Source organism: Brienomyrus brachyistius, chromosome 18 (assembly GCF_023856365.1).
Source record: "Brienomyrus brachyistius isolate T26 chromosome 18, BBRACH_0.4, whole genome shotgun sequence".
Lineage (NCBI taxonomy): Eukaryota > Metazoa > Chordata > Actinopteri > Osteoglossiformes > Mormyridae > Brienomyrus > Brienomyrus brachyistius.
In genome coordinates this window covers 4,231,650-4,247,590 of record NC_064550.1, presented here as the reverse complement: position 1 = coordinate 4,247,590, position 15,941 = coordinate 4,231,650, and the positions used below count along the sequence as shown (strand labels likewise).

Below are 15,941 nucleotides of genomic sequence, written 5' to 3'. Positions count from 1 at the left end.
TGCCCCCTGTTATCTGTAAACAATGCTTTTGGCCTCATTTGAGCAGGACCCCTAGCACGTCCTCCAATGATTTGATGCCGATGATGAAATGACAGGGATGGGGATCAGCACCTCCAAATCTGAAGTTCTGTCGCATTCAAAAAAATTAATCCTGTTAGATGAGTGCAGTTTTCAGGTCTTCTGTAGGGATCTCAAATTTAGAAGAGTTGAGAGGAGTCAGCTGGAAGTTTGGGTATCTTATAAAGATGTTACCTGGATGGGTCCTAATGGAACTGTTTTAGGTACATCCCACTGGCTGGAGGGAAGATCCCGGTCAGGCTGGAGGGATTATATCTCCAAGATGGCTGGACAATATCAAGGGATCCCCTAGATCACGCTAGAGAGCGTGGCCGTGAAAATTTGCATCTGGTCTGACCTGCTGCCACCATGACCCTCATCAGGAGAAGCAATGGAAAAATGAGATAAACGGCATGCATTGATTTAGGCAGTGTGGACAAACCTCTACCCTGTAAGTCTGATGCTAATGCTACTGCAATGGCACATGAACACCAAAAAAGTGACAGAAAATTAGCACATGTAGGTATGCATATTAATGAGTCTAAAATCTAATGTCCCGGGCTTTCATTTTATTATCATTCTTGGGGGTTGCTACAGTACATGATAATGTTTCAGTATTAGATTGCCTGGATGTATCCTGGCGTGCAGCTTCACTTACTAAGAATATTGTTGTTAGTCTCTTGAGAGCAGCGTATGATGAGGCTGCTGGCCCAAAGGAAGTGAGTGTAACTGTATCACCAACAGGCCCAAAGCCTCAGACAAGCCTCACATAACAGCACTCTGCTCCTCAAGCTCTCTAAGTCTAAAGAGTCTCAGAGGTTCCCCTTTTTGTGAAGCTGACTTGGTAAACAGGTCCACACACGTCTTTTCAGTAAACCTGCCACCACTACATCCCTCTTGAAGGACTTGTCATTCATGGCTGACCACAGAGATTTTGTTCTGCCTTTCTCCAGCGTCCTGTTCGGAATATCGATTCGCAGTTCCAAACAGACGTGCACAGGGGTACGATATCAAAATATGAGTGTCTCCTTCCGAGCAGGCAATGATGGTGGAGGATAAAGCCAAATTCCTAGCAAGTGTGACTTTTCATTATTGCGTGGACACTCAAAAAATGTAAGTGTTTAAATGGTAATGCCTTTTCTTCTCCAGTTTGGTCCAATATCACACAGTTCTGTCTGCCTTCATGTAGTATTGTTTGATGTAAATTATCGTCTGTTTATTTAAATGGTCTCTTCCTATTATGATGGGTTTCAAGACAGTTCAAAGAGAACATCTAATGAAAATATGTTTTAGCAGAGCTGAAGGGCATGTTTATTTACACAGAGTAAACTGCCAGGATTTTCTCACATTGCCTTTCTCCAGTTTCAGGCCTGATTTTTAACTTTTTACTCAAACCCTTCAACGGCACAGAGATCGGAATTCTTGTCATGTTGACGTGTTACATTTTCTTGAATCGCTGTGCTGTCTGCCTTCCCATTTTTTAAAGATCTGGCCCATGTTTCACTTGGCTAGGGATGCAGAGGGGATGGGGGGAGGGTCCGCAGATATAGACATTATTATACTTACCGAGGGACAGAAAATGATCTCAGGGAGGGTGTGGCAAGTACAGCAGGGGAGAGAGAGGTGAAATTTGCACAATAAGCCTGTAGCAGCTGGATGATGTGTTTGTGACTGAGTGTGCATGCTGGTGAAAAGGAGGGAAGACAGGCCGAGGGTGGGAGAGGCGGGGAATTGCTTGAAGAGGAACATTAATAAGACTGAAGCAGGGATCAGAAAGAAGACACGCGAGATATTCTTTATTTAGACTGAATGAGAAATGCTCGCTGCTGAGACTGAAAAGATGTGCTTTGGTCACATTGACCGCACATCATACTGAAAGAGGGTAATTAGAGACTAAGATGGATACTCAGAAAGTGGGTGTATTTGGAGAAGAAGATGTATAAATGTGGGACCAAATTGTGGCAAAGTTGAGAGGACGCTACGATATTGAAGACTGGGTTGTCGGAGGAAGCGAGAGAGATATAAACAGACTGTTTTTCATACACAACGAGGAGAGGGATCACATAGACACACCGAAGGCTGAGGCAGCTCAGAGCCACAGGCGGCAGCAGTTAAAAAGGGTGAGTACAAATGCAATGGGGTGCATGGCAATGGCAGCAAAAACAATATGGTGTTTGAAGCTGTTTGAAGCTGAAATGCAAATGTCCCACTGCCATTCCACCTAGCGGTACACACTATGCTGCTATTCTCAGAACTGCTGACCATTACAAGGCTTCAGAAGTTTTCTAGCCTCAGAATTAAGTAGGTGAGAACAAATGCAATTTTTCTGTGATAAAGATTTTAGGTCTGCTCCACCCATGGTGCATTTTTGGGTGGGGGGGGAGCATTTGTCTGCTCCTCATTCACCTCTCTGTCCTGGGTTTGGCACTACAGTGTGAGAGTAGGACTTGCAGAAATGCAGATTAGGGAACAAGGTGTAGGCGGATGATGAGATGGTCAGATTCATTAATAAGTTAAATTTTGTATTTTTTCTATTTTATGTACATGAAAAGTATTTTGAGTAACACTTTACTTTAGGAGCCCAAGTTATGTACTAGTACACTCTTACTTAAGGTATTAATTACCTAGATGCTACGTGCTAGTTACGTACCAAGTCCGTGTTCGTTTATCATTAATCAGTCATAACCATTCATGCATTTCATGTAGTTACTATATTTGTTCATGATTTGTACTTGAATAGTAACTGAGATACTTGTGCCCACTCAAGTAAAGTACTGTACTTGTATTACCTAATATGGTTTGTTTAGATCCTGCAACAAAAAGCTTTTGATGATCATATACCTCTTGTCTCCATGGTTCTGCAGTCAGGCTACAACTACCAAAGTTTTAATCTGATTTGAAAAGACAAGCTCCTGTCATTTTGGAATGAGTGGCTTTTGTTGGAATGAAAAAAAAAACAATTTGGGCTGGGGTTGTGGTTCATGTGCCGAATTCCATTTTGTTTTTTGTTTTTCTGCGATTCTGGCAAGAGACAGTTATTACAGCTGTTGATGCCTCACAAAGCATGCAATCGCAGTGGCTTTTAAAAATCTTTTTCCCTCTTCAGCCTGCTGGAACTGAATTGTGCAAGGAGAAGTGTGGACTGCAAGATCGCTCTCATTCTCTGAGGCTCGTCAGCAGAGCACAATTGGGCTTCAATGCAGAGCGACAGCCTTAATTAAAAATAAACAAATAAAAGCAATCCAGTATCTCTTCAAAATGCTGAAGACTTTCAAATAATTCTATCCAAATGGAGCCCCCCAAATTACAGTGGTCACGAATTTTGCGACCGGTTGGATCCTGCTTGTTTCCTTAGCCCTAATATACATGGAGCTCATTTGTCATTAACTTGGGGGAAGGACTGCGGGGAGTGTGAGGAGCGGCCAAATGAAACAAAAAAGCGAAATCCCTGCTGCTGGTGCCATTACCAAGCAGACGGTGCATGTCTGCAACAAAACAGGCTGTCACCCTGTGAGCCGGACGGGAGCATTGTGCCTCTTCTCAAGCAGCAGGGGAGGTGCCTGCTTAGCATCTCTTTGCTGATTTTCAGACCGATTCAGTTTCATTTACAAATAGCCATTTTAAGCCTCGGCCCTCTTTCATGGGCCACTTCAGCCAATCAGAAACGGGGCTGGTTCTCGGCTATTGTAATAACTTCATCCACCTCTTCTTCTTTCTGTTTTCTAATGTTACTATTATTGTTATGCTTTTTGTTATCGCTACAAGTCATTTATTCATCCCATCTTGCTCTCCATGAGGCACGCAGACACGGGAAATGCACATTTTTGGGGTGACAGTACAGAGTCCGCCAGTGTCCAGTGCCTGTAAAGTCAACAGCTGTAAGAGCCTTATTGCTTAAAGGCCCAGCAACGGCGCCAGTGTCCAGTGCCTGTAAAGCCAACAGCTGGAAGAGCCTTATTGCTTAAAGGCCCAGCAACGGCGCCAGTGTCCAGTGCCTGTAAAGCCAACAGCTGGAAGAGCCTTATTGCTTAAAGGCCCAGCAACGGCGCCAGTGTCCAGTGCCTGTAAAGCCAACAGCTGTAAGAGCCTTATTGCTTAAAGGCCCAGCAACGGCGCCAGTATCCAGTGCCTGTAAAGCCAACAGCTGTAAGAGCCTTATTGCTTAAAGGCCCAGCAACGGCGCCAGTGTCCAGTGCCTGTAAAGCCAACAGCTGTAAGAGCCTTATTGCTTAAAGGCCCAGCAACGGCGCCAGTGTTGCTCACAGGATTCAAACTGGTGAAATTTTAACCACTGGCACAGAATTGTAACCCACTGATGCACACACCACCCCTTGTTATTATATGGTTATATTACTGTATTAAATAATTGTATTATATATTTATACAGTGCTTACAGAAAAATCTTATTGGTATTTATTGGTTTTATTACAAAAATCATTGACAAGCAGTCTCATTGGATGTTTTTCAATTAGTAACACTTTTGCAATAACATAAAAAAACAAACATTTGTGTTTAGTATCCCTTTGGGATCAATTGACTGCCATTCCAGTTAACAGAGTCAGTCAAAATTATGACACTTATGTACAGAAGATATGTGCAGATATGTGCAGAATAATTACATTTTCTTCATTGAGACAGCAGTGCAGTGTGATGAGAAGTGAAGTTCAAAACACATATTAGACAGAGAGCTAAACACTCATGTGTTTGGATGACAACAAGTTAATTTCTGGTAGTAGCCTACAGCTGATTGGCTGATAGTTGATATCCCTCTTCTTTCCCTTCAGATGGACCCTGTGCAGAAGGCTGTAATCAGCCACACTTTTGGAGTACCATTGATGAAGGCCAGGCGACCGGTCATCTCCTGCAATGTGTGCCAGATCCGCTTCAACTCAGAGGTGAGCAGAGTGACATTCTCTGCCTGTGTACTTTTGCACATGTGTATCTTGTATATAAGTTCAATGCTACATAAGAAATTTAAGGAGCAAAATGACACAGTCATCGCCCTCCATGCCGTGCTGGATCTCTGATTAAGGGGTTCCGATCCAGCGAGAGCTCAGGCTCTGGCCCAAAAGGTCGCCTCGCCAGAGAACCTATAAAATCCTGGGAGTGTCCAGCAGCTATTTTTACCAGGCTGAGTTAAAATCTGGGCTCGGGTGTGGCTGATGCAATGCAAAGCTGTAATTTTCTCCCTTGTCATGTGCAGAGCAGAGCTTCCATGTCAGGAGGGAATAAAAGATAGACAAAGAGGGGGAAAGCGTGAGTGAAAGAGGGTAACACGTTACCCCAGCTGGTGTGCTGCTGGGGCCTGATCTACAGCGCCTGTCTGCAATGTTCTGCAGCCAGAAAAGCTCCTCCAGTTTTATCTGATTAATTTCTACTTCTGAGGTGATTCTTCGCTAGATTTCGCCAAAATAATCATTGGCTCCAGTGTGTAAAAAACATTGGGAAAGTGCAGCTCAGTTAAGCTCGCTGTTTGTCTTTGTGTTTATCTACAAAACAAAAGCACAAAGAGAAAAGGTCAAAATTCTTTGACAAGCACATGTTTTCTGTCTATGTTAAAAATAAAGAGTGTGTTCGTCCAAAGCTAGAGAGGCACTAGACAAACACATACAGTACACATAAACACCTTTAATACACAGTAATATAAAAGGTGCCCGTGTCTGTCTGTTTACTATCATTATTTAGCAAACTCTCTTATTCAAAATGACATACAATTAAGAAAGCAAGGTCAGACAGCTCCTGTAGCCGTCAGAGGTTACTCAAGGACCCAGCGGTGCAATCACTTTACAAGCCACGGAATTTGAACCAGTAACCTTCAGATCGCAGGCACTGAGGCTTAACCCAAAGAGCCATGCACCATGATTTCCTGTGCAGGCCCAGCAGGCAGTGGGGAGGATGCCCACAGGTCGTCCAGAGCCAAAGAGTATCTATAATCACTGCCACATGCCAGCAATGATGCACTAAGCATTCTTCCACCCAGTTTAACTCAGAGACATCTGCTTCAGGCATGAGGGTACGGGCAATTATTCCAGGATCTTTGCCTTGTGATGCGCCATGTATTAAATTTCCCCTTGCACTTCCTGTTTTGAGGTTGGCTTGATGACACAGCGGTTAGTGCTGTTGCCTCATGCCTCTGGGAACTGGGCTCCGTGTGCGTGGAGTTTGCATGTTCTCCCTGTGTCATCATGGGGTTTCTCCACATGTGTGTCCTGTGATAGGTTGGCACCCCCCCCCCCCCCGGGTTGGTTCCTGCCTTGGATAGACCCCGGTCCCCTGTGCCCAGATGGCTGGATGCACATTATCGTGCCTGTATTATTTATGACAATAAATAAATGTGACCCGTCACCACGAAATGAGTCTTAAGTCACACTGGTAGAACTTCACCCATAAGATTCATTTTGTGGTGATGGGTCACAAATATTCTATATGTATGTGGATCTTTTTATAAAACAAATGTATTGTATTGATTTGTCAACCCTCTCAGAAAGCTTTCCATCTTAATTATGTTTGTATATTTTAACTCACATTTTGTATTAGATGAAATTAATTAAATGTGGTCCAGTTCCAAATTCTGTAAAAATGAGCAATACATCAATAACACAGCATAATAAAAACATTTCCCATTGATATAATTCTATGAATACAGAATGGATTGACGGTTTGATGGATTATTCTTAAAGGCATGTTGTGGCACTTTAAAATAACGCTTGACAAAACCAGATCAGTACTTACTCTCCCTGCCAGGAGGCATAGATTACACTCGGGTCCCAAAGGCCTCATTTAACGGCGTTTCTTTTCGTTTTATTCTTTGTAGATTAACCTCAGATGAAGCACCATGGCAGCTGGAGAGTATAGAGTTTCTGTCGTGTTTTCATTATGCCTCCCCTGCAACATATCACTACGCCAGGGGTCACTTATAGGGTCATACGTCGTCCTTCGATAGTGGGCTAAGGTGTGAATACTGCTCCGATTTAGTCATTTTCCTACCATTAGCTGATTTACACCAGAGAAGACGACAAACAGCGCTTTTAGTACCTGCTCAAATAGAATAATCTCAGCTACTGCAATCTCCCCCCTTGTCCTCAATTAAAGAGCAATCAAATACACAGCTGTCTCTGTTTCCAGTGCCCCCGAGACCCCCAACCCTCTGTCACGTACCCAGCACAATGGCCGCTTTTTGCATCCATCATCAGAGGCATCACTAGAGCCGTTTTATAATAATAATGATAATAATAATAATAATAATAATAAATTGTATTTGTATTGCACTTTATACTCTAGCAATCTCAACATGCTACAAAGTAGAAGAGTAGTGTAATAAAAATACTATAAAATATAATAATAATATAAATAATATAAAATACAAAGACTAGACTATAAAGAGTAAAAAGTAAAAATACTCAACTAAATGTCTTTCTAAAAAGATAGGTTTTTAGATTTTTTTAAAGAACATCAGTCGACTGTGGGGCTCTCAGGTAGTCAGGGAGGGCGTTCCACAGCATCAGTCGACTGTGGGGCTCTCAGATAGTCAGGGAGGGCGTCCTACAGCATCAGTCGACTGTGGGGCTCACAGGTAGTCAGGGAGGGTGTTCCACAGCCTTGGTGCCACAGATGAAAAGGCCCTATCAGCCATGCTACGGAGCTTGGTTCTGGGGACTTGGAGGGTGTTAGTGTGTACAGAGCGGAGTGTGCGTGAGGAGGTATGGGGGGTGAGGAGTTCTTGTAAGTAAAGGGGGGCATGTCCATAGATGCACTGATGGGTGAGAAGGGAGACCTTGTACTCTATCCTGAGCAGGACAGGGAGCCAATGAAGGGTTTTCAGGATGAGGGTGATGTTATCATGCTTTCGCACCCTCATCAGGATCCTGGCAGCACTGTTCTGAATATACTGAAGTCTCTGAATATTCTTGCCAGGAATCCCAATGAGGAGTGCATTACAGTAATCCAACCTGGAGGAGACAAAAGCATGGACGAGCTTCTCTGCATCTGCCAGGGTTTTAGGGTTGCATCATCCATCCATCCATTTTCCAAACCGCTTATCCTACTGGGTCACGGGGGGTCCGGAGCCTATCCCGGAAGCAATGGGCACGAGGCTGGGAACAACCCAGGATGGGGGGCCAGCCCATCGCAGGGCACACTCACACACCATTCACTCACACATGCACACCTAGGGGCAATTTAGTAACTCCTATTAGCCTCAGCATGTTTTTGGACTGTGGGGGGAAACCGGAGTACCCAGAGGAAACCCCACGACGACATGGGGAGAACATGCAAACTCCACACACATGTGACCCAGGCGGAGACTCGAACCCGGGTCCCAGAGGTGTGAAGTAACAGTGCTAACCACTGCACCACCATGCCGCCCCCAGTGCTAACCACTGCACCACCATGCCGCCCCCAGTGCTAACCACTGCACCACCATGCCGCCCCCAGTGCTAACCACTGCACCACCATGCCGCCCCCAGTGCTAACCACTGCACCACCATGCCACCCCCAGTGCTAACCACTGCACCACCAGGGTTGCATCAATCTCCCTAAAATATTCTTCAGCCCCCCCACCCCCAAAATAAATATACACTAATTAGTTTAAACAGTGTGTTCTCATTCACTGCCATTAAAATCACACTCCCTAGTAAAGCCTTAACCTCCCTTTTCATTCATCTCTAGCGACACTTCTGTCCATGATCATTAATACAGGTTATCTTCAGTGATGACTGTGCATTTAATGAGTACAGCGCATAAGCATTTATGAGTTCATTTGTTTTGGTGTTAGTCATCACACATTATACTGTACTATCATTATAAAAACTATATCCTCTGTCTTAATGCATAGTACAGGGATCGAAGGCTGTACGAACGATATTCCTGATTGGGGGGGGGCGGGGGGGGGGTGGAGTATCCTGGCAGGATTGTGATCAGTTGCTTGAAATGTTCCTTCTTCGCTTGCACAATGAATAGTTGCTGTTTTATATCATCCCCAATCATCTGGTCTAGACCCTGTTGTTTACGGCACATGCACAGCACCCACATTGGTGTTACGATTGATTCCTTTTTTAACAACACCGGTGCAGTGCTGTTACTGCGATCCAAGCCAAAGAAGATGCCTGTTCCCTGTCTGACATTGTTGTCCACTATCCAGACTACAACTATCCTCTGAGTACAACTATCCACTATCCTTCCTGTTCTGCACAGGCATATTTTGTTAATGCTAGGGTGACCCTTGCAGTTGCGTTCAGTGTCAGTGTGTCAATATGCCATGTTGCATTATTTCATCGTCTATATCTTACAGCACCTTCTATACCTTACATGACATGCTGACCCTACCTCCTAAGCATCAGCCTTTCCCCCTTGCTCACAGAGCCAAGCAGAGGCCCATTACAAGGGAAACCGGCATGCAAGGCGAGTCAAGGGCATAGAGACGTCAAAAAGCCGACCCCAGGAGAACAGCAGGACCCCCCCGGCTCCTGTCACCTCCCCATCTCCATCAGGGGCCCTGCCTGCGGCCCCTGACAGCCCAAACATCCCAGGTGAGCATGACCCCCAATCTGCAGGTCAGGGGACTTCAAAGCATTTCAAACAGCTCTATTAACTCTATTAGCTCTATTAGTTTTATAATTCTGAGTTTTTAACATGAAACTACACCAGCAGTTTTTTTTTTTCATTTGCTTGAATATATAAAGCTTATTGTCAAAATAATTTGTATTGTCCTGTGTGAAAAATAACAATAATCCTTTCCTTTAATTTCTAATAGTTTTCTAGAAACAAGAACTTCAAATTATAATAAAATGCACAGAATGCAGTTGTTCCCAGAGCGTTTTTTATGTGCGTTTACAAGCAAGTGTTTCGCCTCATATTCGTGTGGAATATTTGGCCATTTCTTCTTGGCTGTTTGTCCATCACATTCCTTTGGGGTGTAGATCCTGCAATACAGATGGTTGAAGTTTATGAGTCAATCAACTAACTCTAATGAGAAGCAGGCCGCTCCGCTGACAGGGAAGTAGCGCGGGAATAGAGATGGACCCAAGCCAACATGTCAGCATGGCTTCAGCCAGTACTCAGTATCTATAAACACTGGAGAGAAGATAAATGACAGATCCATTCTGCAGAACTAACAAAGAAGACCAGTGGGGAAAAAGAGCAGAGGTGGATACTTCAGTTCCAGAAAGAAAAAATCCAGACCAAGGTTTTGTTTCTGCCAATGTGACTCTGTACACTCAATTGGTTGGTTGAAACAAAAAACTTGGCCTGGAATTTTACTGGTCACACTTTATTTATGTTTATGTTTGTTTTTGTTTATTTATAGAGCACTTTCAAACAACAGGAGTTGAATCCAAAGTGCTGTACGGACAATATACCATTAAAAACAACATGAAATGACGAAACAATGTAGCAAGAGCAATTTAAAAGACAATAAAAGAAACGACTAAACAAAAACACGAAGATACTTAAAAACAGTGACAAGTGATGATTAAACAACTCTCAAACTGAATTAAAAGCTAAGCAATAAAAGTGTCTTTGTAGACGAGACTTAAAAACAGGCAGCGAGCGGCGCATTCTAACGTTCAGTGGTAAGCCATTCCACAGCTTAGGGCCCAGGACAAAAAGGCTTGGTCACCTCTCTGTTTTCGCCTAGACTTTCTGGCGATCAACAAAAACAGATCAGCAGACCTAGCTGGGGTACAAGGAGTAATCATGTCAGTAAGGTAACAAGGGGCAAATCTTTTAATGGCTTTAAAGGTGAACAGGAGAATCTTGTACTTTATCTGAAACTGTATCGGAAGCCAATGGAGGGATGCAAGTACTGGTTTGTTGGGGTCATGCCTCTTAGTGCCTGTTAAGAGACATGCTGCCGTGTTCTGTACCAGCTGTAGGCAACAGAGGGAGGCTTGGCTGAGCCCTGAATACAAGGCGTTACAGTAACGAAGTCAAAATAAAGTAAACGCACGTATAGCTTTTGCAAAATCACCAATTGATAAGAAGGGCTTGACTTTCGATTAAAGCCTTAATTGAAAGAAGCTCGACTTTATCACTGAGCTGATCTGTTTGTCTGTTTTAAAATCGCTATCCATAAACACGCCCAAAATCTTTGCGGAGGCCTTAATAAGAGGTTCCAGGAAACCTAGGTTAATGTGGAGGGAATCTCTGGTCCCACTGGACTGAAAAATGAGGATCTCGGTTTAACTCTCATTGAAGTTTAAAAAAGTCAAGGCCATGAAGCTTGGAAATTGATCTGAAATTTGAGATTAAATTAGATTTTTTTAACCAAAGGTTGCACAATAACATGTTTAAATTGCTCTGGAACAAAACCTGCAGCCAGACTACTACTGTATTCATAATTGCTTGGATGCAAGTAAAAGTCTCTATAAGTAGGCAAGGTTGAACAGCATCTATGGTGCATGACTTCCTCAGGAAGAGGAAGTGACACGGGTTCAAACAGGCTGAAGGGCTGAGCGGGAAACAGTGGTGGATGGGTTGTAGGAAGGGAGTATAGTAAGTGCTCTAATGTTAGCAATCTTACCCAGAAGAAAACTGCATAAACTTCTAACATGTGTCATTGGAGGCCTCTAAACAGTGGGCCTGTGTGAATTTAGAGCAAAGCTAATGGTACTGAAATGAACACCAGATTTATGACAATTTTTTGAAACAACGTCAGAGAAATACTTAGTCTTTCCAGTTTTAACAGTTTTCTGATACCTGCACCAGCTTTCCATTAGTATATCGAAAGACACTTGCAGCTTATTTTTCATCTGCTTTGGCTCAACCCTCCTGCATTCTCATCTGACCCAATGAGTGGTGTCATTCAGCCAGGGTTCAGTTTAGGTTTAGGATGCAGGGTTTTAAAGGGAGTAACAGTGTCCAATAAATTTTGGGGGGTTCCAAAGCAACTCAGCATTTTTAAAAGCGGCAGAAAAGTATGCAGCAGTGGAGGAATTAATCATTAATCATCAACGCTTGGCTTAGTGATATAACAGGGTGGAGAAATCTCAAATGAAACAGATGATCAGAGAACATTGAATCACGCATGTCAATATGTAGTAGTACAGTACATGTTTATATTAATGCATTAATTAACCACTAACCAGTAGCTATTGCCACAGTTGTAAATAAGAAACATGTTCTTAATCTGTCTTGCCTGGTTAAATAAAGGTGAATAAAAAAAATAAAAAAAGTACTGATCCCATGCTTATTCATCATTTATCAATCATGACATTTCATGTTTTCCATTCAGGCACCAAACGTTAACTAATTAGCTAATAATGAGGGAGCAAAAGTTCCTTAATTAGTTTACTGCTCAAGAACAAATCATGAACATGTAGGTTTCCCCATGAAATACATGAACTGTCATGATTGATTAATGATGAATGAACATGGGATCAGTACTTAACAGACACTTAGTTACTGGTTGATTAATGCCTTAAGTAAGCGTGTACTACTACATTATTCATGTAGTAAAGTGTTACTCTGACTTTTTGGACCTGAAGTATTTACCTGTGAAAAAGTTATGTTTATAGTTGTTGCATGTAAGTGGCCTGAGAGAGCTGACTAAAAGGTGCTGCCCAGTGTATCGAGTGCAAAAAAATATCTTTATTGCATGAGATTGAAAGACAGGCTGAGAAGCAGGAAGGGGCCAAGCTTAGGGGACGGCAACCTTGCAGTGGCGAAGGCAGTCGCCAGGTTACGAACGAGATCTGTTCCCCTAAGTCGGGATAATAATAACACAGTAATATTATTATACAGTAATAATAAAAGTAACTACAGTACATGTGGCACCTTGAGCCGACCAACCACTGATGTCCAATGTTTTAATGAGCATCACATTCATTATTATGAACCATTATATGTAACCTGAATTTTAATATAATAGGCTTTATGGCAGTCTGTTCATATGTACAAGTTGTCCATTAGTCAGACGTTCTTAACCTAGGGACTGTATTTAAAAATGAATTATGTACATATAGTATGTGTAAAGTTGTATTCAGGTCAGCACTGTGATATAAGATAAATACAATTTTAAAAGTGGTCTGGGACATCCTGTCGCCTGTGAGGTCAGAACATCCCTTTGTCCACCACTCATCCTCTATATGTCAAGTACCAATTCCAGTTTGAAAGGTTTCGAGCTGCTCTTAACAAACCCTTGAGTGACTTAGAGTAGTGCTGTTAAGATCATAATGATTTTCAGGAAAAGGTTACATGTTTATCTTGGCATGTGGTCACGGAAATTGTCTGTGAGCCTGGCCACTTTAGAAAGAACCTCTGAAAATAGGAGATATTTGAGAAACATCTTTTAAGGAATCAAAGTCAATCGAATCAAAACACGTGAGAGAATCATGAAAAATGAGAATCATGAAATTTGGGTCGATTGCAGTTTAACGGGAAAGGAAGTCAATTTTTAAGAGCAAGAAACCTGCACAGCTGGTTTGAAGGACCGAAGGCTTGCTAAGGACCACATGGGATAAGGCTATTGGAGAAGTGCCATCACTGATCTTTCAGGTAGTGGCCACATGAAGCAACAATTTAGCACCTGGATTCATGGTCCAAAGGATTCAGGTTTAGATTCAGTGTTGTGGCACATCTTAAAGAGATACTTACAGTAACATAACCAACAGGTAGATTATAAAATGCTGAATAGCACAAAGCGCAATAAAACGAGAGGAGTGATAGGATCAAACATGGGTGAAATGTTCTTTGAAAGGTATTCTCCATAGCTGTACTCTGAAGAATAAATATTACTGCGCAAACCAACTGTGTTAAAATTCAGATTACTCTTGGTGATGGGATGAGTCTCATTATTAATTACCTTATATGGTACAGGGGGTGTTGGGTTATCATCAGTTTACCAGGTTCACTCTAACCCAGCTCTATTTTTTTTTTACCATATTTCCAGTTTCTAACATTAAAAATAAGAAATTACTGAATGTCTGTAAATGTATAAAAAGAGCCTTCAATGGGCGGTGAGAAGTAGTGTGCTTTGGTCTGAATGTGACATGAGATATAAGGTAAGGGACAGTATTTCCTGTCTGATCCCTTCTCTTGAGATGGCTTCACTGGCATGGTCTCTACTCCCTTGTTACTTGTTCATGTATTTAATAAAGCTTGTTGTTTTGACATTTTCCTGTGTTTCTGGTCTCCAAAACAAAACTCTGACTTGATCTGTGGGAGTTTCCAGCTGCTCTGGTGGGGGAAGATGGGAGCCTGTGTGTGTGTGTGTGTGTGTGTGTGTGGGGGGGGGCAGCTTTAGAGGCATACGGAGACAGGCAGAGTAAGTCCTTGTGCTTCATGCTGGGCTACACAGTTCAGCTTCTGCCTGCAGCATGCCTAATGTTTGCTGAATGTTTGCTGATTTACTCGCAATGTTTTTCTAATACATCTGAGACACAGCAGTGCTGGGTGTACCAGCTTATTACAGTGGCAGCCTCAACAACATAAATAGTTATAAGAAGCGCACAAAACAGAAAATGTTCTGTTTTACGTATTACATATAATACATCTATATATAGAATTTGTTCAGTAAAACAATGCATGATGAGATGTCTACATAATAATGTATAATGTAAACCAGACCTATTACTCAAAAATAACAAACAGTTCTGTGCTTTTAACATATCTATGTGTTTGTCTGTGTCGGTTTACAAATGTTCAGTTTAATATAAACAGGCTTTCACGACGTCGGCTTTGTTGCAGCTGCCTGATTGATGGAGGCACTTTATTGGATTAAAATGTGTCTTATAATTGTTGAAAACAAAACATACTGTGACTGTAGGCTAGACATTTTATTTATATAAGCTTCATTTTATGGATTATAGTAATGAATTAACATGGTGCTCAGCATTTTAGTCGTGTAAAGCCAAGAGTGAAATTGTGTCAGGCGGTTTTTAAATAATTATAAACCAACTCTGTCCTTCTGCCTTTTTTCTCCTCACTGATATTCTTGTGGTGTACTGTAAGTTGCATTTTTATAAAGATAAAAATATACAGGCGGATCCCAGGTTAAGAATGTCCGGCTTACGGAATATTCTTACTTACAAACAGACTGCCGTATACTGCAACGTATTGTATTCAGAATTGGGTTAAATATAATGGTTTGTAATAATGAGCATACAGTACATACTACTGTACAGTACATACTACTGTACAGTACATACTACTTTGTGATGCATGTGAAAACATTACACTGCTTCAGCAGTTTGTCAGCTTGAGGCACAGTACAGTACCATATGTAGGCACTTTTATTATTACTCTATAATGATAATTATTATTATTTATTGTACTATTATTTTCCTATTCACTTACAAATTCAACTTAAAGACAAGAGTTAGGGAATGGATCTCATTCATCACCCGAGGACCACCTGTACATGTTGTCTCCCGAAATGTACCCGTCTTCACACCATTCCTCCTGGTAAAGCGTCACAGTTGCCATAAAAATTATGTGCATTAAATGTCATATATTTTTATAATTTCAAACAATTCATGTTTTTTAGTTATCATACATCCATCAAAGTATCAAATAGAGCACCACCCTTCGTCTTTAAGATTTTCTTTAACTGAGGTACAAGTATTACTAAGCGCTCAGTGATGGATAATAAAATGTTGGTGTATAACCTAAATGTGGGTGTATAACCTAATTGTGGGTGTATAACTTAATTGTGGGTGCATAACTTGAGGCCCCAGGATTCAGCTTTCAAATCTTGTTTAAATAGACAAACCCAACTCTCTTCAATGACTCCCAATAAAACCACTCCATTCTGCTAAGTCTGGGAGGATATTCTCTATAATAAGTACTTCTGCTGAAACATGAGACCAGCATACATTGGGTGTCCATTAATTCTTATCTTTAACTGCAAATGGTACATTGATTTGACTCTCCCGATCGGTGTTTCCCAA

At 41.9% G+C, this 15,941-nt stretch overlaps 1 protein-coding gene across 2 annotated transcripts in view; it reads left to right on the top strand.

The window, feature by feature from the left end:
* LOC125713293 (zinc finger protein 385A-like) overlaps positions 1–15,941 on the top strand; it is a 56,812-nt gene that overhangs the window by 28,388 nt on the left and 12,483 nt on the right. The window contains exons 1-3 of one of the 2 annotated variants that reach the window (XM_048984295.1): positions 1,642–2,177; positions 4,842–4,952; positions 9,416–9,584. In XM_048984295.1, the coding sequence (XP_048840252.1) occupies positions 2,001–2,177; positions 4,842–4,952; positions 9,416–9,584 (457 nt within the window). In that variant the 5' untranslated portion in view covers positions 1,642–2,000. Of the gene's footprint in view, positions 1–1,641; positions 2,178–4,841; positions 4,953–9,415; positions 9,585–15,941 lie in introns of those variants that run through there. The other variant, XM_048984296.1, reaches the window with a different exon arrangement.